Consider the following 24,341-nt stretch of genomic DNA (forward strand, 5'->3'; position numbering starts at 1 on the left):
GGCAACATAGGCCTTTTTGGCACAAAATGTAAAGCACAAATTAGCCAGGCAGCATTCCTCTCAGGTCCTTATCTACTATCCTTCATGTATCCAAGGCTTTTTCAGTAACTGAACAATATAAACCACGTGTGGTCTTTTCCTCTCCATGTTCGAAATGGAAGGTGCAAGCAGAGTTCTCTGTACATGTTTTTTCCATGCGTGTTGCATATGAAACAAAAGGGTCATGGCAAATAAAAGTACCTAATGAATTCATACAGGTTCATTTCAGAACTTCAATCTAACCACCTCAAAGAGACACTCTCATACAGATATGCTGCACATCAGCACTGGAATTGCTACCCGCACTCCTTATCAGTAAACAAATACTACAGTGGAGCACACCATATAATCCCCACACAGTCCTACAGAACATGGTGAAGAACTGGCACTTTGCCAGAACCCACGTAATTAAGAGAGACACTAAGTTACAGGGAAGGAAAAATAGGGTTTACAATGAACCCAGAATTCAGAGCTTCCTATGGGAAAACAGAGGCAGTAGAGGAAAGACAATGACTATTTTGGAATTAAATGGAAAACATGGATAAATACAAACCCAATGTATTCAAAATTAAAAAAAAGAACACTGACTGTATTCAAGACACTCTAATTCAGCAAAGCTTATGGACAAACAGATCTATTTCACCAGCAGCATTTCTACTGATGTCATCAGGGCTACCTGTCCTAATTAAGTAAAGTTTTATTTGGAAATAGTAATTTTCAAGTAAATTCTTATTTTGCAATACTAGTTACAGAATGCAGCTTTTTGTATAAAATCATAAAACTACACATAGGCCAAGCAAAGTTTTCAGCCATTCATCCAATACGAATTGTACAGTTGCAGCTATCACAGATCTGATGGGATTTAAGTCAGTTCATGTTATTTATGTTGCTTACAGCCCAAAACGCATCAGCGCAACCCTAAGAGCACACACCTGTAAACACCAGGCTGCAGAGTTATAAACAAGAAATATTGGGAAGAGGAGCAGGAAAGTTACTGGATTTGTTCAATATCTTTTTCTGAAGATGACACAGAACATTAAATTTTTTCATATGCAGAGTCCTCTTTTAGAGTAAGATTTGGTCCCATAACATGGTCCATTGTGTTTACATGTCCAGGTTTTGGTAAGAGGGGGCGAGAGGGAGCTGCAGTGGTTTTCTCTGTGAGAACACACTGGGGGCTGCCCTCATGTCAGAGCCAATTCCAGCCAGCTCCAAGATATATTCCAAGCTCAGCTAGAACTCAATCTGGCCACTATTGTAAGGGACAACAAAAAATGTTTTTACAAATATGTTAACAGTAAAAAGAAACCCAAGGAGAATATCTATCCTGTAATGGATACAGAAGGGAACGTTGCCACCAGAGATGAGGAAAAGGCTGAGGTACTTAATGCCTTTTTTTCCTCAGTCTTTTAATAGGGAGACCAGTTATCTATCCTCAGGGTACTCTGCCCCCTCAATGGAAGGTTTTTTGTTTGGTTGATTTGGGGGTTTTGTTTGTGTTTTGTTTGGGTTTTTTTGTTGTTTTTTTTTTTAAAGCTAAATGCTTTAAACTAGAATTCTGTCTTAGTTGATAAGAGAAGTGGACCTGAAAGAGATGCATGTAACTTTGCAGGATCTATATGGAGAAGACACTGCTCTGCCATGTTGCAACCTTAGAGAGATGCTGAGAAGACATAACCTCATGCCATTTACAATATCTGTACCACTTTGGAGGCCTAATCCAGTTTAGAACACTGCTAACCATAGAGATCTTATGCTTTTTCCGTTTCTTAAGTAAAAAGGGCTCTGAAGAGTACTGAGACAGTGTCACTGTCCTCAAACTAATCTACTAGATGACACCATATACTACCGTAGCTTAAGAGAAATTTTATTTAAAAGATAGGAGGAAAAACTCGGATAGATGCACACTACAGTAGAGTCTTTTGGTATTAACAACAAAAATAGAAACTGTACAATAAGTATCAGCATATTAATTACTTGACAGTTTTAATAGATTATTCCTACTATCTCAAATCATATTATTTATAATTTATTTTCTATGTACAGTTATGATTTGATAAAGGAATCACAGACATGATTTCAAACCCTTTTTTCCTCATCCAGCTTTCCAGTACAAAGGCTTAACTCAGACCATGGACAAGTATCCCCTCCTAGGTCCTGTGACAGTAACAAAACACAACACCGCACACTAAGGATTACTGCTCTCCCCAGCCTACTAATAGACCTGACAGAGGAGTTCGACTTCTTTTGGTGCATAAAGAGGCAGCTTGGTTTAAAGTCATAACTGACAAATAATATTAAGACAGATGGCTGAGGCAAGCATCAAAGCACACATACAAGCTTTTTGCTAACAAGCCAACAGGTGATGTAGTAAGCAATTAACTGTAACTTTTTTTAACAACCAAAAGGACAGCGATATTTTCCAAAGACATTTCTGCGCATATTTCAGAGTTACAGTAACATACAGGAAGAAGGAATGCAATACAAAGGCAACTTAATATAGCCCCAGCATGTTCTTACTACATTCCATGTATGTATTTGCTTTTAATGTTCATCGGTACACCTTATTTCCTCGTAAACATTTAATTACATTTTAAACTGTTCCTTAAGCATGCAAAGAATGCAATTCCTAAATTAACCTCTGAATTAATTAACGTTTCCTCCATCAAGTCACTCCTAAGGCTACAATGAATTAAACTTTTTTTTTTTAAGCGTTAAGGTTTGGAAGCAATCGTGCAATAGCTTTCTAACCATGCTTAATCTTATTGCCAACACTTCCTTCCTCTTGTTTCAAGACACCTGCTTCCTGAATTGTGCCACAATTTACTTCAGCTTTCAAGGCTGGTAACTCTAGCTATCATGCTATGGTCTGTTCAAGAAGATTCAAATTCTGAGCAGCAGATATTAAAAGCCATTTAGTTGATTTCCTTGTACAAATTGGTAAGGAAAATAATTAATCCTCTAATGAACCTACAGGAGAAGCATACTATGTCAACAAGAACTACATTATTGCTTTCAAGGTGGGAAAAAAAAATGCCCAAACTATTTTGCTGTTCATTCCCCACCTCCCCCCAAATACCCACCATTTTGTTAAAAGGAATGAGGGCAAAAGAGAAGAAAAATCTGGAAAGCTGCAGCACAGAACATTACTAACCTACACACTGTGGGGTAATATAATGAAAATTCACCTATACAAAAATTATTTTTGCAACTGATATTTGCTATAGCAAGTATATATTCTTCAAGTACATTAACAAGTCAGCCCAAACCTAGTATTTTCACAAGAAAGACAAAACCCCAGTATCTTTAAAAAAAAACATTGTCAGAGCAATTACAATGCAGCAGCATCAGAAACAGCATCAGATTCAGTTTAGCATTTTGGCTAACACTGTTCAGGTTAAACACATTCCTGGATGGTGAGGCTCTACTGTTTATCCTGATTAAATTAGGGGCAAGGAGGACCTCTAATTCCACTTTAATTCTGATGCTCAGTTCTGATGCTCAACTAATTCTTGAACCAATCAACTCTACAGAGCTTTGAGATATTTGTGTGTGAATTGAACAATATAGTTAGCTGGCTTCCAAGACCATTATTTTTTAGTGAACAAAGTAATTTTCCTTCCTAAAGATTCTCTCAAAGAAAACTTGCTACGATACCAAATTGCCAGAAATAAAAGAGTTGACACTTGATATTTTTAATGTCATTTCCTTTCAGAATGCCTGATATTACACTACACTCAAGAGACACAGGGAATATCCAAGAAAACCAGTTCTAGTATTACTTAGAAAAGGCAAAAAGTTGAGATCAAGCTACCTTTCCTATTCCTCCTTAGAGTATGGAGGGATGGGAAATTGGGCAAGGGTGACCTTACATTTTCCTAAAATTGCCTGAAGTAGCATCACCTACCATCACCTAACATCCTGCAGTTTAAAGGAAACAAACACCAAAGAGGATCCCGCAGTGACCAGCACACCAGAGCAGCTACAGGAGTAGTTAACCAGGGACCTTCAGCCAGTTGTACCATTTTTGGCTGGACTTACCCTTACTTGGTTGCCTGTTTGTTTCAAACCCTATGTTTCCCCCTCAAACTGTTGTCAAGCTTCAGTCAGCTGCCAGCTGATTTGCCATCCTCCCTCCATTTTCTCTACTGATAACAAGAAGCCTGTTCTCTGGTTCTAATCATCATCTGTACTATTCACATCAAAAGCAATCTACTGCTTCCAGCCCTGTAGTGCCCACTACAATAGGGCAAATGCGGGGGGCGGGAAGAACCAAAAAACCCCACAGGATTCATCTATAAAATAATTGAAATTTTCAGTGTGTTTGGGCCTGAGACACTGCAAGGTTTAGCGGATATGAGCCAAAAAAAGAAAAACATCTGAAAAGTAGAGAGCACAAAAAACACCCATGTATTGTTAGAAATAGGTAAGGTTTCTCTGTAGTCTTAGCACTTACTAAATCTTCAAAAGGGCCACATTGCAAGGGATAAGACAACACACATTAGAATGCCTTTCACTGAGAACAGTCACATTTTACATGGGCTTAAACTTCCAGATTTTAGAGTCCTAACAAGAATTGCACAATTTGTTCTCTTTTAATAACCTATTATAACATAAGTATCTTCATTCAAAGCTGTAAAACAAAGAAATCCATTGTCTATCAAAAAGGAAGAGAGGCTGTGGTGGCGCATTCCTCCCCCCTCTCTGGGCTGACCTACGAACTCGGGGCGTCTCGCTACGCCTTAGCGTAACTGTAACGAGTTGGGCGGTTAAGCGTCCCTTGACCGTACCAGGAACTCTTACATGGCTAAGACAGGGAGTTGTACTGACCGTTCCAAGGACTCCTGCTGCCCAGCGGAGGCGGGAACGGGAGCAGAGATAACTTGTTCTCTCTTAACGACCTTGGGACATATCTCAGTCCGCTCCGAACCACCTTGGAGCAGCCCCTATCTGAATCTTAACTCATTCTCCGACAGCCCTGGAGCCATCCTTATCTGAAGCGTAACTCATGCAAAATGGTACCAGCACAGCTGGAATCCCAGTAATTTGCTGATGACTAAAGCCAATCATCTCCCAAACCGATAAAGCACGGTACTGAGTGAGACCCTTTGAGCTCTCCTGGACCGCAATGGGCTCCCTCTGAGCAGGACGCCTCTCAGAGCTCACAAACTTTTCTGTTTGCAAAGATCGGAGGTCTGTCACCAAAAGCCAGCAAGGCTTGGGCTGATACCCGCCACTCCTTGAGGCTCGACCCTTTGCCCGTTGAGAAAGATGACAAAGCATTTGCTGTGAATATTTTCACTGAGCTCAAGGGGAATTTTTAACAGGTATACCTCTTGAACTCACTCAGGTATATCTCTTAGTGTCTTCATGCATGTGTATGTGCTCACCTGAATATTCTATAGCAAGTATATTACAAACATTGCTTTTCAAATCTACACCTAAATTACTGTCACGAACTTTATTCGACTGTGAATGAATCCCAGGCTGCTACTATACTCATAATCCTTTTAGATATAAACCATTGCCCAAGTCTGAGACTAGGAGTTGATCCAGCTGCACCTAGACTCCAACAGGAGTTCAGAAAGCAAAGGGGGCTTCTCTGAACCTCATGGCTCAACAGGAGGGTCTCCCCTACCTTTCTACATTCCCAATCTCTGTAAAAATCATGAAAAATAATTCTAACCCAATTTTTCTTTGTATGTTTCTCTTTTACCCTATTGTGTCTTTGGTCTCTGTATACATAATTTTAGTTTGATTCTGACTTAATTTTCTTGTGTGCATTTCATCCATGCAGTAATAGACTTCTGTGAAGTCACTCTTTTATATAAATTCCTATTAAATCGTTTTTACTAATACCATTGGAGGTGATTCTTTAAGCAGTCCAAACCACTCCATTTCAGAACACAGGCTTGAAACTTTCTCCTCCTGCCTCTGTGCACTGATGTGAGCTGAGGGAGAACCTAAATCTAGGTAGGCAGTCCACCAAGCTTTTTAAAGTATTTCCAATGTGTCAATTTGTAAATGTTAATGTCTAACTTGAAAGAACTGCAGGAAGTTAGATTTTTAAAAGCATACTTACCTGCTTGTTCTTGATCAGAAGAATGACGTTCTCAAGTGTCAGGGTTTATTTTTGTCAAAATAATCCTATAAGATTTATTTTTTTTTAAATGGAGCAAGCATTCCAGACTGCTCCAGAGGGCAGGTGAAAACATATTACTTAACGTGGGAGGAGTTCCATAATCACCATCATGCTTACTGTGAGGATGGTAAGTGGTAAGAACCCACATTTTCATCTACACCTTTGTGCCAGGACAGTTGTTTATGCAGTTGTATCAAGAGCATGTGCCTCTTAAGTAGGAGGAGCAGAGGGGAAGACCTCCACCCTTTTTCGCAGCAGTATTTATTTGTATAAAAATCAAGCAGCTGTGGAACCTTACATTCAGACTTTGCTTGAACCAGGCCCAGACACCCCATTGCTAACAAAAGTAACAATGCTGGCTCCCCTGCCCATTCGTTTCTATCCCATGCTAACACAAAGATTTATGCTGCCATGCAATGAGCTGGATTAGGGAATACAATGAGGATTAAAGGGGGTTGTGCCAGGAGAGAAGAGTTTCTGTTTGCGCCATAACAGTTCTCACTGGCTCCAGGCTCACAATGCATATACCTCTTCAAGGAACGCTAGCCTGCGTTTTAGACACGTAGGGGAAACAACGGCACATTCTCACTCTTCTTCACAAGGTACACACTGCATCCACAGCAATGCCATCTCAAGCCATTCAGCAGAATGGATTTAAGGCATATACTATATTATTCCCAACTCTGTTCTCAATTTCCTGGGACTACATTCCACACTACTGAAGCATCCTGAGACAATAGGAGGAGACGGCTCTGGTCTGCCCCAGTTTCGGCTCATTTGCGTCTTCACTGTAGCGAACAGGTTTCAGCGCCAATTTGCTAAAGCCACCAGATAATAATTTGTAGATCCAAAAGGGTATTCTTGTTTGTAGATGCAAAGTGCTGTACTAAAAAAGGAGGGCTTAACGGTTCCCTTTCTTCAGCACAGATTAGTAAAAACAAAACACTAGTTTTGTGAAAAAGCGCTCTCAAACAGAATGCTTGGAAGCAATTGGTAACTAATTTTCCCCTAAAACAACACAGTCATTACGGAATAAATTAATTAGGCTTGCATAAGGCAATTTTCCTTGGTTTTACCAAAGTCTTGTCTGAAATTTTAACTACAGAGATTTCAGAACAGAAAATATTAACAGCAAGTCACACATAGAGTTAATTTTTTTAAAAAAATGGACAGGCTAGTTAACATTAATAGAAGGTATGTCAGAGACTGAAGACAGTGCCAGCTATAAGATTTTTTAGCTTAACTACACAGAAGATTAAGGCATTTCAATCGTGACCTCCAGAATCTTTTCTCCTCTTGCTGTGTATATAGACACCATTAATATTTGCAAGGTTTTTCATTAAAATGCATGGGGTTGGGGCTAAACTGGTTATATTTACACAGGTCATGTTCTTCTGTTAAAAACAAACACTTAGAGAACTTAATTTGAGAGACGATATCATGTGCAATAACGCCTGAATCAATTTTTAAAATAATTACTGCTTTCCTCTTGTTTCTCATTAAGTCAATACTGCTGCTGCAAAATTGGCAACTTCTTCAAACCAGTTTGTTCCAGAAAAAGCTGCTCCTATCTAGTTCTGACAGCCTGCTGCTGCTAGTGGAGGGGAGACAGGTTAAACCAACAAGAAAGCACATCTCAAGGGGAAACTGGCACTTACTGCCAAAATATAAACATTCAAAGCAACCACCAATCTAGCAGGTAAGTTTATTAAAACCCAAATGCTTTATTTACCACCCTTTAAAATGTAAATAGACAAAAACCAGACAAAGACTACTAGCTGTAATCCCCCCTCTGGAAGAGTGTTACAGGCCAGTTTTTATGCTGCAGTGCATTGACTTTCTTGGAAAGCACTGCAGAGCTGAATTAAAATATTTCAGCTGCTCTGTGAAATGGTTCATTGTTTTTGCTATACTTGCCCAATCTTCAAACATTTCAAATATTGCATATTAGACTTCATAAACTGTAAATTTTGCAAGGGCTGACTCTCCAGCCACTTCTGAATACCTTAAGAAATTCTGAAGGGAGAGTTTACGTTCACATCCAAGGCTGTCCAATGCATTTCCTTTGACAATTATAACAAGTGTCATAATGGTAACAAAGGGAAATACTGCTATTGTGGGATAGACAATATTTAAGCACAAGATGATGAATAAAAAACCTCACTGCCTTGCAATGAACACACTTAAACAACGATGCAGAAGCTGCCAATAATTATGCCAATTGTCACTGCTGACTGATGAGCATTTCTTTCATCAAAATTAAAATACATTCTTTCAAGTCCTGAAATTGTCAAGTATTTCCAACTTATATGTAATGAATTCAAGTATACAAGACGCAAGGATTTTTAAGATTCAGCGACATCCTTGCATCGTTTTCTCTGAGCAGCCTAGTATTTAATTTTTCAAGTTGCTAACATTTTGAAAATGGGTTTAATGCTGTCTAGATTCATACATTCTACTGAAATACCATTTTGCAGACACTCTAGGTTCCTACCAACAGTGCTCAAGTCCATTGTATATCCATGTGCTTCAGGAACAAGGAAATTAACACCTTTGTCCCTGAATAGCAACATGTTAGCATGTTGTTATTACTACTTAATAAAAGATCACTGGGGCAAAAAATTTCTGTTGCCAGAAACTCTGGTAAGGAGATGGACCCCACCTTAGAGTTGTGAGCACGACACAGCTGGTAGTCATTTCTTTGTAACAAGAAATTTCATACTCTGGTCTTCATCTTTTAGAGTTCTCATCTACTACCAGCTGACAGTTCAGCAGTTGCAGTACAACACATCTATTACCAGAAATGACAGTTACTGAAAAGTAGGTATGCAGATTACCATTTGGGCAGTTGGACACAGTCACACACCAAAGAACCAAGCCTTTCTGGAAGACACTGAAGGAGTTGGTTCTTTTTAAACCTCTTTTGAAAAGATGAAAACTGTACTCCAACACATGACACTTTTCACTGGTTCACCCACTTCCTCTATTTAGCCCCAGATACCATAATGTTCCCATCAACAGTGAGCAGATGTGAAGGTAAAAAAAGCCTCGAAAAATAACTTCCAAGAATCCGGACCGCATTAAGGGAACCAAGTTTGAAGCAGTACTGGGAACTACAGTAGGTAACAGGCTTTAGTCAGAGTACTTCAGGAGAAATGTCATCCAGAACAGGAACACTAATGCAATTCAAGGCCTTTGGCTAGCTCCTGTCACTCCCTCTCTTGAGTGCTCAGATGCACCCTTGCAATCTGTTCTTTCACAGGTCTCCTCCCATTCTCAAATTGATCACTGCTCCGTAACTGGAAACTACCTATCAGAACTTGGGAAACTTGCCTCTTGGCCCTAATTTTTCAAGCCACTAGCCTCAGGGGAGCAATTCAGGTGCCTAAACAGACATACCTAATTTGAGGAGGATATCCTGCCTGGCTTCCAGCTACTATTCCAGAAGGAAATAGGTCTCCTGTGAATTGTGCAGTATATTTGCCAGTTCTTTTGTTTTTTTGAACATCAGAGGCATCCCAGAAATTCAGAAGTGGCAGAAGATATTCCAGTTTGGACAGTGAATCTCAACCTACCTGTCTACTCTATTCCACATATCTTTGCTACGGTGATTTCAAATTCTTCATGGAAAATACAACTGAGGCACACACAGATCTCTCATGTAGTACCCCAACAAACTGCAGTCTGTAGCTCCAAAGGAAAACTTGGTTAAAATCACTTAAGTGTCAATATTCAGAGCCATAAACTTGTTAACCTCAGTGTTTGCTGCACCCATCTGTATTCTGCTATATAGATATCTATTTTGAAGTTCTCATCAAGGACAGACTTATAGTTCAGACAGAAGCCATCAATATCTCTATTATGTTTCCTTCAAATGATCTCAAAATATAAATTACAGTGATATAACAAATATAATGAAAGACTCAAACAAACAACTGTATCCATAAACTGTATATGCAGGGAATGGATGTTCCAAAGTACATAGAAACAGTATGTTAATTTAGAATAATAGGTTCTGCCTTTGTTTACATTATTTTGTTTGGTGAGGGGGTGGAAAGAAGAAAAAGAAAGGGCAGGCTGTTATTAAAAAAAATAGATTTTTTGCTAATTAGAATCCTAGAATTATTTAGGTTGGAAAAGACCCTTAAGATCATAGAGTCCAACCATAAACCTAACGCTGCCAAGTTCACCACTAAACCATGTCCCTAAGCACCATATACATGTCTTTTAACTACCTCCAGGGATGGCGACTCCACCACTTCCCTGGGCAGCCTGTTCCAATGCTTGACAACCCTATCGGTGAAGAAATTTTTCTTAATATCCAATCTAAACCTCCTCTGGCACAACTTGAGGCCATTTCCACCTGTCCTACTGCTTGTTACTTGGAGAAGAGACTGACACCCACCTCGCTACAACCTCCTTTCAGGTAGTTGTAGAGAGCAATAAGGTCTCCCCTCAGCCTCCTTTTCCCCAGGCTAAACAACCCCAATTCCCTCTGCCACTCCTCACAAGACTTGTGCTCTAGACCCTCCACCAGCTTCATTGCTCTTCTTAGTATTTCTTCAATATATTCTTCAATGATAATATGATAATAGCATATTTACCAGACAAGTACAATACCCAGGACTTAGATCCCCAACAGTAAGAAGAATTTAATATATATTTATCAATAAATTCTGAATATTTATAAAGGCACACTTTAAGTCTGTGCTGAAATTAAGTCTGTTGTATAATAAACACTTTCATTATTAAGCTGGTAATATATTAAGGTTTTCTAGATTTTTTTTTATTTTTTTTTTTAAAGCTTGCTGTTGGCAGGGCAGAGACAATGAAAGGCACAAACAATATTTGATGAAAATTCACACTCTGGTAAATGTAGTCAATAAGACCAAAAAATAAAGATACTTCTTATTTCCTGCAGTTTCCATTACATAGGTTTAAGTGCTCTGTAAGACATTATTATTGGAATAAAAAAGTAAAGATTCAAGCCATTCAACTTATTTGAGAAAAACAAGCCCAAGATTCCCAAATCCAGTCTATTCTGACTACTTGTTATACTCAAAAGCTGTTTAATACGAAAGCTTGTCACATGCAGAATTTTTGCATCTATGAAAAAGTAACTCTTAGCAGCAGCACAGAAATAATAACCGATTTACTATGCCAAAGTGACTCCATAAAGTTAAACTTTGCACTTCAAAGGTGGATAAAGTTTCTTTGCAGTGTTGCCGAATTTTAATACCTTGGGTGGGATTCATCTAAGTGTTGATTTACATGAAGTTCCCTTCATAGTCAATACAGACCTAGGTAATATAGTTAGGTCATGAGTTGTCTCATCCTTAAAGCAGATGCCTACACTTGGTCAGATGAATCATACCTTAAAAACATTCACTTCTTCCCAGTAACTACACTAATACTCTTATCCACTATTGGCCATCCAGTTCAATTGCAGGAATCCCTCCAATATTCTAAGCCCAGTAATTAGAGAGGAGAATATCCTCCAAGTTATGTGCAAGGTACAAGCATTGCACTTTTGGGTGTACATGTACAGGAATAAAAAGCCTTTATATTCCTCTGTTATGTGCCCAGTATCCCACAGCATTGCCATAAGGGTTTAAAAAGCAAGGTGACCAGCTTTTTCCAGTTCCCACATACAAAGCTGGAGCAATATGTGCATTGGGAGATCCACACAGACTGTAAAGCATACAAGAACCAGCATTAATTAAGAAGCAGCATTGTTCCTTCTACTCTGATAATGCATTAATATGAAAATTACCAAATGTAACTAATAAAACGTACTCCTCCTGGGTTGAAGAGATGTGCTGTTTGATCAAGTAAGAACAACAGTGATTTAAAATACCCTACAGCTCTCAGAAAACAGCAGGTTACAAAGGCAGCAGTGATACTACTTGTGTTCCCACTCCATATCTCCTGATATTCTCTCTTGTAATCTGCAGTAGATAACTGAACCATGAACTAGACCCTGTTGGCTGATGTGAACATCTACATCCACTGAAGAAATCTAAATCTTCCTACGGTTTCCTCCATTTTCCCCAAACCAGTGAAGAGCTCCTTCAAAGGTCCTTTCCCAGCATGACACTCTCTGTACTAAGAAAGAAGCTTAGGGAAATGAATCTTCTACCAAAACTGGTCTTCATAAATGCCATTTACCTGTCCTTTAGATTCACCTGATCTATTTCCACCTTCTTGTGCCATACTGCCTGAAAGGATTGATCATATATTAGTTCAGATAACAGAGTTCTGAGAACGTTACACTTTGCCTCCAATACCAGTTTGGGAATGAACTAGGATTATAGTTCTATTCCTCTTTATTTTTAAGAAACATTCACAATGGTTCAACCATGGCATTGTGGTTCTTAACCTACTTGGCTGGCATAATGACAAATGAAAAAAAAACCAAACAATCACAACTTTAAGGCAGAACAACAGCTATTCTGGCAAAGGTTTGAAGTCAGACATCCTGCAGCTCATAGCACCTATACTATATTCTCAATAATTTAAATCAGTCAAAAGGCAGCCAAAGAAAACCTCATTAAATCTGATCTCATCCCAATGGAACTGGAAGCAGGGAAAATTTAAAAAAACCCACACGATAAATACAATCAGATTGGAACACAATACAATACTACTGCTACTAAATGGATTTTAAAAGGATGCAAGATTAGCATTTAGCTTCTTAAAGAATCCAGACTACATTCAGCTCTTGCACAAAGGGTGGAACGCAGGGAAGAGTACTGTCAGTTCAATCCATTTTGGATACCCATATAGAAAGTCTTCCTCATTTTGCCAAAACAGTTTCTAGAATGATTATTTTGAGAAGCGATCTTTAGCCTAGTTGAATTTAAACAGCAGTGATAATCTAGAAGACATGTGAGCTACCATAAACTGTGGCTTTGCTTCCAAGTTGTATCTGATTCCAGTTACAAGGCCATTTCTAAGAATAAAAAGGCAACAGAGGACTGTCTCCCAAGCTGCAGCTGAACCTGCTTAGTCCATCAAGATACACAGAATCTTACTGATGGTGCCAGTCCCAACAGTGCATACAACAAATACTTATTTATCGAGTGGTAAGAACAATTCTGGCAGGTCATTCTTATGATACAGAATAAGGCCCTACTGCTAGTTTTTTTTATTTAATCTTCACTGCTAGAAGATGTGGGAAGACCACAGGCCCATCCATACATTCCATCCCAGGCTCTTCTGAACACTTTTTCACATCATTGGACTCTGTCTTTGCTATGAAGGAGGGAATAACCATTCTATTTTACAGCATGGAGTGTAATATTTGAAGAAAGGGCTGCTAGCATCTCTGGACTCACATTCAGGTAGACTATGGGAGGCAAGCTACACCTATGTTTAACCCAGGAAAGAATTCTATGTATCTATATTTTGAGATAATACTTCCTCAGGCATGGTTTAAACTGTGAGCTCTGCATCCACATTTGAGTTTCTTGCATAAAGAAGAGACTGAGGAAAACTCAAGTAGAGCTTCTCGAAGGAGATCAATTTCCTTTATGTATGATTAAATTAAACAATTGAAGTATTCTAAATTATTTTGGGAGTTTCAAAGAAAGATTTGCTAGCCAGCAGGTTATACCCTCCTAGTCCCCGCTTGCTACCAGCAATGGGAAGAGAACTGAAGGCTAAGTAGTCTGTAGTTGGTAAGCTCAACAATTCCTAGGCTAAAACAACTGAGAACAATAGCTGCTAATGTGTGATGAAAGACCCCCGAACAAGACAAAAGCAACTAAGGAACAGAACTACTGAGGGCTGAAAACCAGCTGCTCAAGCAAGCAAAAGGTACTACTGGAACTGGGAAGCTGTAAACACTCAAAAGAGCTAAATCTAACCCTGAAGCATGCTACCTCCAAGATTTCAACGTTCCCAGGACATTTACCCATTACTGAGGCGCTGTTATCAGAAACAGCACATCATTACACAGCTCTATATTCATTCACCAAAGCTTGTCTGCTAAATAAACTGTCTTTATCTCAGCTTGTGACTGATCAGTTGCCCACTACCCTAATTTATCCCTTTGGGGCTAGGGAACGCCATGAATTTCAACTTTTGCTTGAAAACTATTGAAATAATAGTTACAAGTCACAGAGGTTTTCCAAAAGGCAAAGATTATTCAAAGCTACTTCCACTTCTCTTTAAACCAACTGACTAGGAAGGCATGTAATTCACACTCCTACATTCCTTTAGCAAGTAGTTTACTCATTTTAAAGCAGAGTCGAGGTTGAAAAAAAAAAAGTATGTTTCAATTCACACTTTTGCTGTTCAGGCTAGTCTTGCATACTACTCATTTCTAGTAACAGGCCTATTGGTGCTGGGCTGTTTTGTCAAAGCACTGTACTGTGCATTTAAAATTAGAAGCTTGCTCCCATTTTAAAATGTCTTTTTCTCCAGCCCCAGCAGAGCGCTGCAGCCCTCTGCCTCTCTTTCTTCCCACCTACTCATTCCCTGCCCAGCTACCAGTGTTCCCTCCCCTAACCAGCATCACTGTTACAAGTATCCTGACACAGCAAGTTCAGCAGCAGCCTAAGCCTATCCTGAACTTCTGTTAGGCTGGCTTATAGCATTAGTTCAACACACTTCAACTCTGCACATCCTTAACGATGTTGTAACTCTATAGCAGATGCCTAGAAATGAATGAAGCAGATTAAGTGAACTTTTAAATTTATTACAAGCTTTCTGAACTCAGGTAGACATCCCAGAAAATACATGGTGCTTTTCCAAGTCAACATTTACGTAAAAATAGTCTTGTTTCTTTTTTACTACATACAGTACAGACAAATGTGTCAGCTCACTGGAAAAATATACGGTCACTTTTCAAATTAGGTAATCATTCTAGTTCAAAGGGTATTTCAGCTATAGTCTTGTTTTATTCAAATAGCACTATATTCACTTGAGGAACTACAGTAGAAAGGGGAACTCACCACTTTAAAAAAAAGTTGCCTGTGGCAACTTACTTATTAATCAGAAGCAGGAATCTTTCTACAGTCAGAAAGCAAATGGCTCGGTTCTCTTGTCCATGTACTCCCACACTTATGGAGAGCACTGGAGCTGCAGATTTCTTTTTTGAAATGAGGATGTGCCCGTGACCCAAATCTACTTTAGAAACAAAGGCACTCAAAACCCATGAGTGCAGTTCAAACAGCTGAGCCTTGCTTACTGTCTTCCTTTTTCCCATAGCCTGCTGATAAACTTCAAAAATAACTAGAAAGCTTGTTTAACATCAATCCTCTATCATAAGTTAGCAATGTATTCAAGGTAATACACAGTTTTCTCCCACATAAAAGCTTCAAATAAGCATTTACTTGAAGCACTGGACAGACAGTATCAAGTAATTAGGAACATTCTTTTGCTCTGCCTCTGGTTTCATACCTGACTTTACAAGACTCTTTCTTGTTAAGAATGGTGTAATTTTCTTAGTTATTCACACAACTGTTTCATGCTTTCTTTGATGGTAAACATTTATGTTTTTATACATTCTCCCTGGCCACTAGAGAAAAAAAAGTAGGTATTTAGTCAGTTCAACTATGACACTGACATCTTCAAAGCACGTCTGAGCTGCAAGTTCATAGTTTAAACAGTAAATGACTCCATAGCTACATAATTGCAGAGGTAAATTTTAACAGCATCACTGGAATTTTTCTATGAAAACAATTTTTCTGCAACTTTTAAATTAGCCAAAGAAAAAAGAATGCATCATTAAACTGTTATAGCAGATAGAAGTTAAATAAGAGATAGTAAGCCCAGTAGGAGATTTTGCCACTATTCACAATTCAGCCAGATCATCTGCCTAAGTCCACAATGCAAGCTACAGGGCCATATTCACCTGAACAACCCTGACTGACCAGCATATTATTGTTAGGAAATCAGTGAAAACTACTCTATTAAAGTATTTCATCTTATTGTAAAAATCTTTTTTTAAAAGTCTAAATTTCCAATTTCAGAAATAACAGGTTTTTCACAAACAGTCAGTTATTCATATTGAAATACAGTCACATTAAAATTTGCTTTAAATTCTTTTTGGTTTTCCCCTGTCTTGTTCTTAGATTAGATATAATAGGCAAAATACCAGCTTCAAAAGCTTACTGTTACTGGGAAATTCCAGTAAATAATATGGAAATTCCACCTACAGCATCTTAACACAAACTCACACAACCCTGGCATAGAGCTTTTCTTGTACAAAAGACCAGCTTCTTTAACAACACCACATTCAGAATCAAGAGTTGCAACAAAATTCCTTTCTTAAATTGAACAAACTGAGTGAAGCTGAGTGAACATGGCTACTTCGTAGTACTCGGGTAAGCCAGCAGGCCAACCTAAAAACTTGCTGCATGGCCTACTAGCTCTTCAGTACATTTCTCCTACGAATGAGCTAGCCCACAAAGAGCACACTCCTTCCTCGACTTGGCTCTTAATGAATTTATGCACCATTATTTTCCCTTGCTCTTCAGGCAAGTCATTTTCTCAAAAGGTATCTCTATCATATGCATTAAAACAACCCAATGGACTTTCAACTAGATACACATCTGAGAATTTTTAATACATTAGTATATATTTCCTCTCCTGTTACCTTATGATCTAGGATACCTTTCCATTATTGAAAGTCCTAATTGCTTACCGGAGACATTATAAACTGATTTTATATCAGAACAGAGCTAGGTTGGCCTCCAAGGATTTAAATCTTTGCTTAAAAAAAAAAGTTTCACACAACGGTTCAGCTATTGATAACTTCTACAGCCTAACTTCTAAAAGGCTTTAATTCAAATGAAGCTGGCTATATCACTGCAGTTGTTTTAACATTCATCTGAAGTTTCTGATGGCTTCAGCTTTTCAATCTCCCACTTTCTACTGGTGAAAGAAGCAAGAATGTCAATGCATCTGCTGTGGTTTAAGCCCAGCAGCAAAAGCATCATGAAGCCACTTGCTCACTCCTGTCCCCCCTGGCCCCAGTAGGATGAGGAAGAGAAAAATACAAAGAAGCACTCATGGGTCAAGACAAGGACAGGGAAGGATCACTCACCACTTATGGTCATGGGCAAAAAACAGACTCAACTTGGGGAAAAACCAAAATCAATTTAATTTACTAGCAATCAAATCAAAACAAGGGTAATGAGAAGTAAAACCAAATCTTAAAACGCCTTCCCCCCACCCCTCCCTTCTTCCTGGGCTTAACTTCACTCCTGATTTTCTCTACCTCCCCACCAGCGGCGCAGGGGGACGGGGAATGGTGGTTGGGGTCAGTTCCTCACACGTTGTCTCTGCCGCTCCTTCCTCCTCAGGGGGAGGACTCCTCACGCGTCCCCTGCTCCACCGTGGGGTCCCTCCCACAGGAGACAGCTCTCCACGAACTCCTCTCCTTCCCACAGGCTGCAGTTCTTCACGAACTGCCCCAGCGTGGGTCCTTTCCGCAGGCCGCAGTCCTCCAGTCCCAGCCTGCTCCAGCGCGGGCTTCCCCGTGGAGCGGCGGCCATCTTGGGGGGCTTCCATCCCCCTGCCCCGGCGTGGGCTCCTCTCTCCCCGGGCTGCAGGTGGGCATCCGCTCCCCCGCTCCCCTCCGTGGGCTGGGGGGGACAGCCTGCCGCCTCACCACGGGCTGCGGGGGCATCAAAACCTCCTCCGGCACACCTCCTCCCCTCCTTCCTCACTGACCTCGGGATCTGCAGAGGGGTTCCTCTCACATTCCAATACCCCTACTCACTGCAGGTTCCCCTCTTAAATCTGTTCTCCCACAGGTGTTACCACCATCACTGATGGGCTCGGCCTTGACCAGAGGTGGGTCCAGCTTGGAGCTGTGGAAGCTTCTAGCAGCTTCTCACAGGAGCCACCCCTGCAGCCCCTCCTCTGCTACCAAAACCCTGCCACACAAACCCAAAACAGGATCTAACCTACCCTCAAAATACTGTTCTGTAGACATACATAAGATAATAAACATATATTATATGCTTACATTAATCATATATTGGAGCAAGCATGATTTAAAGCTTCTTTCAGCATCATGTAGTTGTCCACCTTAATAAAGGCTGCATAGGTATGTCTCCAGATTTTTGTGGAATTCCTGGTAGAAAAGAATGCAGGAATTTTTGGCAAATATATCCTCTACTTCAAATTATACCTGTACAATTAATATCATATCCCATCACATATATTGAGAGCATACCTTTTTCTAAAGGAAGGGCATTGTAATTAGAAAAATAAGAACCTTCTCTAAATAGTTCACTCAATATTTTAAGTTTTTACTAGTTTCATTACTTTTTAGCCAAGAGGTTTGTCCATTACAGGCTATCAAAACAATAACATTATATTTCACCTGTAACAATGCTAAATGCTTTCCACATATGCAATCACTGGGGCTTCAGGAGTTTTCAATTCAAAGTGAGCACAAATCAAAAACAGTACCTAAACTAGGCATATCTTTCCTATACATAGTCCTATAACGTATATTATTTTGAAATATCAGCAGTCCTAAATCTTCTTAAGTTTGTTACAGGTTAAACAATTCAGTTCTTGATGGCACCACAGGAGAACAAGACTTGTGAAAGGATGCATAGGTGCAACTATATATGTGCAAGTGTGAGTATATACCCACACAAATGAAACATGGACTCTTTGTAATGGTAGAGATGGAGAGAACTCGCTTTAAGCAAGTGGCAATATGAAAGATGAAAGGGAAATAATCGTACAGAGCAGGCAGATTTAAAAAAAATCTTAAGTCTTCTTAGACTACCAACACCTGGAATAAAAATTGATCTTCACCATAAGAAAGCTCAAATGAAGCTATTATATCCTTCAAACTAACTAATAAGGTTCCTAATCATTATCAAACTGAAAGAGGGAAAGAACACGTTACATACAGAGAAATAAGAAAATTTAAGTTAATTTCAAAAGCTGTATTTTCAAGGTCAAATGAAGTGATGACATGGGAAAGTCCAGTTATCAAGATAAGATTAGTCTGAAAGAGTTTAAAGCTATCTGGATAAGGGCTGACTGTGGGACATAATAAAATAGCAGATGCCATCTGCATAGATGAGGGGATCTCAAGGGTTAGGTCTTCATTCCATGCCTTACATACCTCCAAAATTGTGTTGGTAAACAAATATTTCTGGGCCTTAATAAGCTGAAATATGAAACATGAACACCACTGAAATCCTTGTTTAGTAACTCTGAAGTATTTATTCCTTAATTAACAGCAAGTATCGAATGTATTTGAGTTGTTAGTCTGGACACTCCCCAAGAATTTATATCCTGGGAGTGTCCAAACATTACGTGCTTTTAACAGCTTCATATGGATTTGTTTGCTAGTAGGTCTCTCTACAGATAAAAAAGAAAAAAAAATTTCCCTCTACTTTTGGTATTGACACTAGTAAGATTTAATCATGATACCTGCATAAACTTTGCTATGCATTTCCATTCACAAGTTTTTCCTCACACCAGTTCCCAATCTATATCATGCACAGATTGATGATAAAGAACAAACAAGGATGTTTGCAACTTAAATAGTTCTGAAAAGGAAGAGACTCTCAATCTATAACTTCGCAGTTTTCATGTACCTCTTTCACATTTAAAAATTCCACAAGAGTACTATCATGTCCAGATATCCCCACATTACCAATGCTGTCCTTTAATTAAAGTACAGACTACTACTCAAGTAGTCATCGAAGCACCACCCAGCACAAAATTTGGGCAAATGGCAGATTTCTAATAACAGCCTTCTTGTATGCACCAGTTATAACTGGCACAAATAGTGAAGAATGGCCATTTGAGAAACAAAAAGAAAACACACCTTAAGTTAACCAAGATAGTTAGTAGCAGTGTCTGTAGACATTTGCTCACAAGCTAGCATCACATTTACAGACCCACTCTTGCAGCATTGCCCACAGTCTGCAACGCTCTGTGTGTGGCAACCCATTTTTTGGCAATGCAACAACAAAAATATTACCTACATCAAATAAGCTGCCATTGGACATTCAGAAAACAAGCAGGGAGTTCTCCAGTGCCAAGACCGTTGAAGTTTGACACACAGATGATTCTGCAACACCTTAAACTTCAGCAACGGTACAGAGATCAGAAACCACAGGTTTTCTTCTCTATAGAAATTTTTATTTTAAAACTGAAAGCATGTAGCAGTATAGAGTATATCCATGCTAATTGGCCTTGCCACCAGCCTACCTTTGCAGAAAGAATACTGATTAACATCCACCACAGGAAACTCCTCCGCATGTCTTGACACTTGTCTTCGCCATTATCCATGCTGAACCTCGTATTCAAGTGAGCAACACTAGAATACTTAATTCACTCTAGATCCTTGAGTTTGAAATTTTTTTTCACAGCACTCCTTTATTAGCTGTTCGTATTGTTACAGAAAGAGAGCCAACATTCTCCCAAGTAAACTTGTCTATATGTTGGAAGTTGAAGGTACATGTTATTCTAGAAAAGTGAAGGACTGTTTCCGCTTGGTAACAGTTTACTGAAGACAAAAAGCACATCCAGATTATACTTGAAACTCGGTTCCTCTTTAACTACCTGTTTCTCAACTAATTTGGATATTAGCACAACATTCCATCTCAAGGCTGGCTCAGCGAAGCACTTTTCAAATCATATCCTCTCCTTTGTTCAGGACAGACTCCCTTCTACCCATCTTTCTTTGGGCTTCTTTTTGTGCAACATCTTAGCGCTCAGCACACGTGCGTAAGCAGTAAGTCTGCTTATCTTTCAGGAGCTTTTCATAGTTTGTACTTCTATTGTGTTCCTTACCTAGGACATTCCTTCCAGCACAGATAGCTTCCTTGCTGTTTATTTCTTCAGTTTACTCACGGTAATCTCAATGTACATCAGGAGAGGCATTTACCATCCAACTTTCTAAGCTTATACTCTTTGGTTTATTTCTTCAGGTCACTCCTCAAACATTTTGTACAACATATTACCAGAAGAGGTGACAGATTTGCACTATTTTGTCCTTCCTCCCATCTTCCGAGAATTTAAGAACTCCTCCAACCATAACATTTTTCCTTAAGCTAATCAGCTTTAGACACTGACACTATTTTTTTTTTTCAATCCTAACTTAAGTTTACAATTTTATTTTTTTTTATATCGGTTGGAAAACAGAAAGCAGCCAATGCACATCATCAAGTCAGGTCTTAGGTAGGTAGCTAGTGTACAGCCATTGTCATTTTCACTGGGCCAAAACCATGACAAGAAAAGATGTAAAGAATGCATCAAGGAGAGTGCAAGTTCTATACAAGTTTCTTCTTCCTATCGGACAACGAATGGTAGTGTGGAAGCATGAAAATAACTTGAAAGAAAAGTCGACAGGGTAAAAATAACGTCACCAAAAAATAGTGTGTGTGTAAATTTGTAGAACAAGGAGGAATATATGCTGTATCATCCATTCATACAGAACCAACTCACATAGTCAAAAGGAGGGAATAGAGCTACACATTTGCTGTTGCTAAGATTCATTATTTCATTTACCATTTGTCCACTCAAGCAGATGTTTGAATAGCACTAATCTTTTCATTCTTAAGATGCATCTCACTTCTTACTCAACTACAGACCCCTTCTTCTGCTATGTTTAAATAGAACATCTGGGAATTAAGCTATGCTGTTCATGACCTCAAAACTCATAAGATGATGATTATATTGTCTCTCAGCCTATGTTGCAACCCCTGAGCGAGTTGCGTCTCTGCCCTCTTTCTCGTTTCCAAGTATCTCATCTTGAAATACCTCATCATACACCAAAAGCGTGTGCTTTTTCTGTTCCTCCCATGCAGAACTTCACGGTTCTACTCATAAGACTTATGAGCAATACCAGGTTCTGGATCAACCAAGCTTAAATATACTGGCTTTGGGTCTCACTGATTTTCCCATTCTGCAACTTCTGACTAGGCAGTCTGACTACTACACCAATTACATGCTAAAATTAAAGACTGAATGAATACACTAACACAGACATCCATGTAGATGAAGAGGCTGAGCATATCCTGTTAATAACATACTCAGGACTTCCTCAGATATTCTGAAGCAAGGCTGTCTCTCCAATTGTCACAAATATTTCTTTCTCTCATGAGGGTGTTCCACTACAAGTTCCAATATGAGTTGCTGCAAACATTTTGCATATTCAAGTTGTAATCTTTCTGGTCAGAACCACCGGCAGCATGGTAACGGTTTCCTGAACGCGCTTAAAGGACAATGGCCCATACTTGCTTAAGAACGGCCAATCTGGAGTTCGTGTACAACTTTCCACTTGAGCCCCCGCTACACATCCCAATAAGCACAACCTCCACTAACACCTATAGAAAGGCTCAGTTTCCATCACACTTCCTCTTTTGTATTCAAGCTTCTCCAGGATCTTTACTCATTTCCACTAGAGGATGCTTGTTTGCGCCTTTTTCTAAGACGAAGTTGCCTTTAACAAAATTAAGTGACCCACTGGACCTAAGAGGGCCAGGAAAAAAGAAAAAACATTAGGAAAGCACTTTCAGATCACAGGAGTTCGTTCCCCACCTTCTGCAGCAAGATGCATTTTTTAAACACGTTGACATAAGCTACTATGTCAGTACGTGAGCTTACCAGAACTTCCTCGTGGCATTCTCCCTTCAGCCCGACAATTACACAAGTAAGTTTTCCATCAATGCATTACCAGATCCATCCAGGCTGCCTATCACGTGGACAAGTGTTATTATTGCCTGTCCGCACTTGTTACCGCCCGGGTGCTCGCACCCTGCCCGGCTGAAACGATGACACCTGCGGGCTTCCCTCCAGGTGAGCGCCAGCCTGCCAGCCTACAAACATCACTCAAAAAAAAAAAAAAAAAAAAAGTCCTCTTTTCTCACTACCTTTTTCTGCCTTCCTATCACTCCGTATTAAGGTTTCCCGCCGGCAAGAGGCAAAAGCATGCCCCTCTGGGCGCAAACTGCCCGCTCCAGTGCCCACCGAGGGAAGCTGCCCGGGCCGGCTGCGGCCCCCGAGGTGGGTCCGGCCCCGGCCCCGGCCCCCACACCTCCCGGCCCGGCGGCTGGGAGGAGGGGGACGGCTCCCGCCGCTCCTCTCCATCGGCACAGAGAGGTCCTGGGAAAGTAAAATTACTGCCTTCCCTTCCGAGGTGGGAAATTTAAAAAAAAAAAATTAAATAATAATAATTAAAAAAAAAAAAAAAACAAACCAAAGCAAACCCGAACACAATCCCGCCGGCAGCCCCGGCGCTGGCGAGCAGCGACCGCCCCGACAGGTCCGTGCCCCCGGCAGCCCCGCGGCCGGGCACCTGCCCCCCGCCCGCGGCAGCCGGTGCTTCCCAAGTTCCCCTCGCGACAGCTCCCCGCCCCCCACGTCTGTCGCGACACACCGGCCTCGGGGAGCGGAGGGGACTGCACCCCCAACCCCGGGGGCCGCGGGCCAGGCGGAGGGAGGGAAGGGGCGGCCGGCAGAAGGGCCACTTACCGGGCGTGCAGTGCAGGGGTGAGGCCGGCGAAGAGACGGGCGAGGAGGGGGGCGCCGGCGGCTGCAGCTCCTTCGGGGTGCCGGCGGCCGAGGAGGGGATGGCGGGGGGCAGCATGAGGTAGCGGTCGGGCTGCGGCAGGCAGCGGAGGCAGACCGAGTGGAGGCAGGGCAGCAGCTTGGGCCGCCGGCTCTGGATGGGCTGCCCGCACACGCCGCAAGTGTCCAACAGGTTGAGCGGGGCCACCTCCCCGCCGCGCTCCGCCGGGCCCTGCCGGCTCTCGGCCTCGTTCTCCCCGCTCAGCGCCGCCGCCCCCGTTCGATCCGCCGGGCAGGGCCCCCCCGCCGCCGCCGCCGCTGCCGCTGCCGCCGCTACTACCGCCGCTGCCGCCTCTTCCATTGTCCTGCGCCGGCCGCCGCCGGAGCGCCGAAGGGAGGGGAGGCGGGGCGGCCCCGCTGCCCCCGCCGCTTCCCGCCCGCCCGCGCCGCCGCCGCCGCGCCGACCCCCGCCCCGCGCGGGCCGCGGTGTTTGTGTGCCTGCCCCGGGAGGAGGCTGCCCCGCCGCGCCACACGGCCAACGGCCGCCCGCGGCCCCGCCCCTCGCCACGCCGGGCCCCGCCCCTCCCCTCCCCTCCTCCCGCCGCGCCCGCCGCCTCGGCCCCGCTGCCCCGCCCCGCCCCGCCACTCCCCCCCTCCG

General features: G+C 41.3%; 1 protein-coding gene across 3 annotated transcripts in view; it reads right to left on the reverse strand.

The window, feature by feature from the left end:
* The window catches only part of TRIM24 (tripartite motif containing 24), a 65,705-nt gene extending 41,593 nt beyond the window's left edge, over nt 1-24,112 (reverse strand). The window contains exon 1 of one of the 3 annotated variants that reach the window (XM_075051829.1): nt 23,648-24,112. In XM_075051829.1, coding sequence (XP_074907930.1) covers nt 23,648-24,044 — 397 coding nt within the window. In that variant the 5' untranslated portion in view covers nt 24,045-24,112. The remainder of the gene's footprint in view (nt 1-23,647) is intronic. The other 2 variants (XM_075051828.1, XM_075051830.1) reach the window with 2 other exon arrangements.
* Between the last annotated feature and the right edge of the window lie 229 nt (nt 24,113-24,341).

The sequence above is a fragment of the Buteo buteo genome, chromosome 19, assembly GCF_964188355.1.
Source record: "Buteo buteo chromosome 19, bButBut1.hap1.1, whole genome shotgun sequence".
Classification (NCBI taxonomy): Eukaryota; Metazoa; Chordata; class Aves; order Accipitriformes; family Accipitridae; genus Buteo; species Buteo buteo.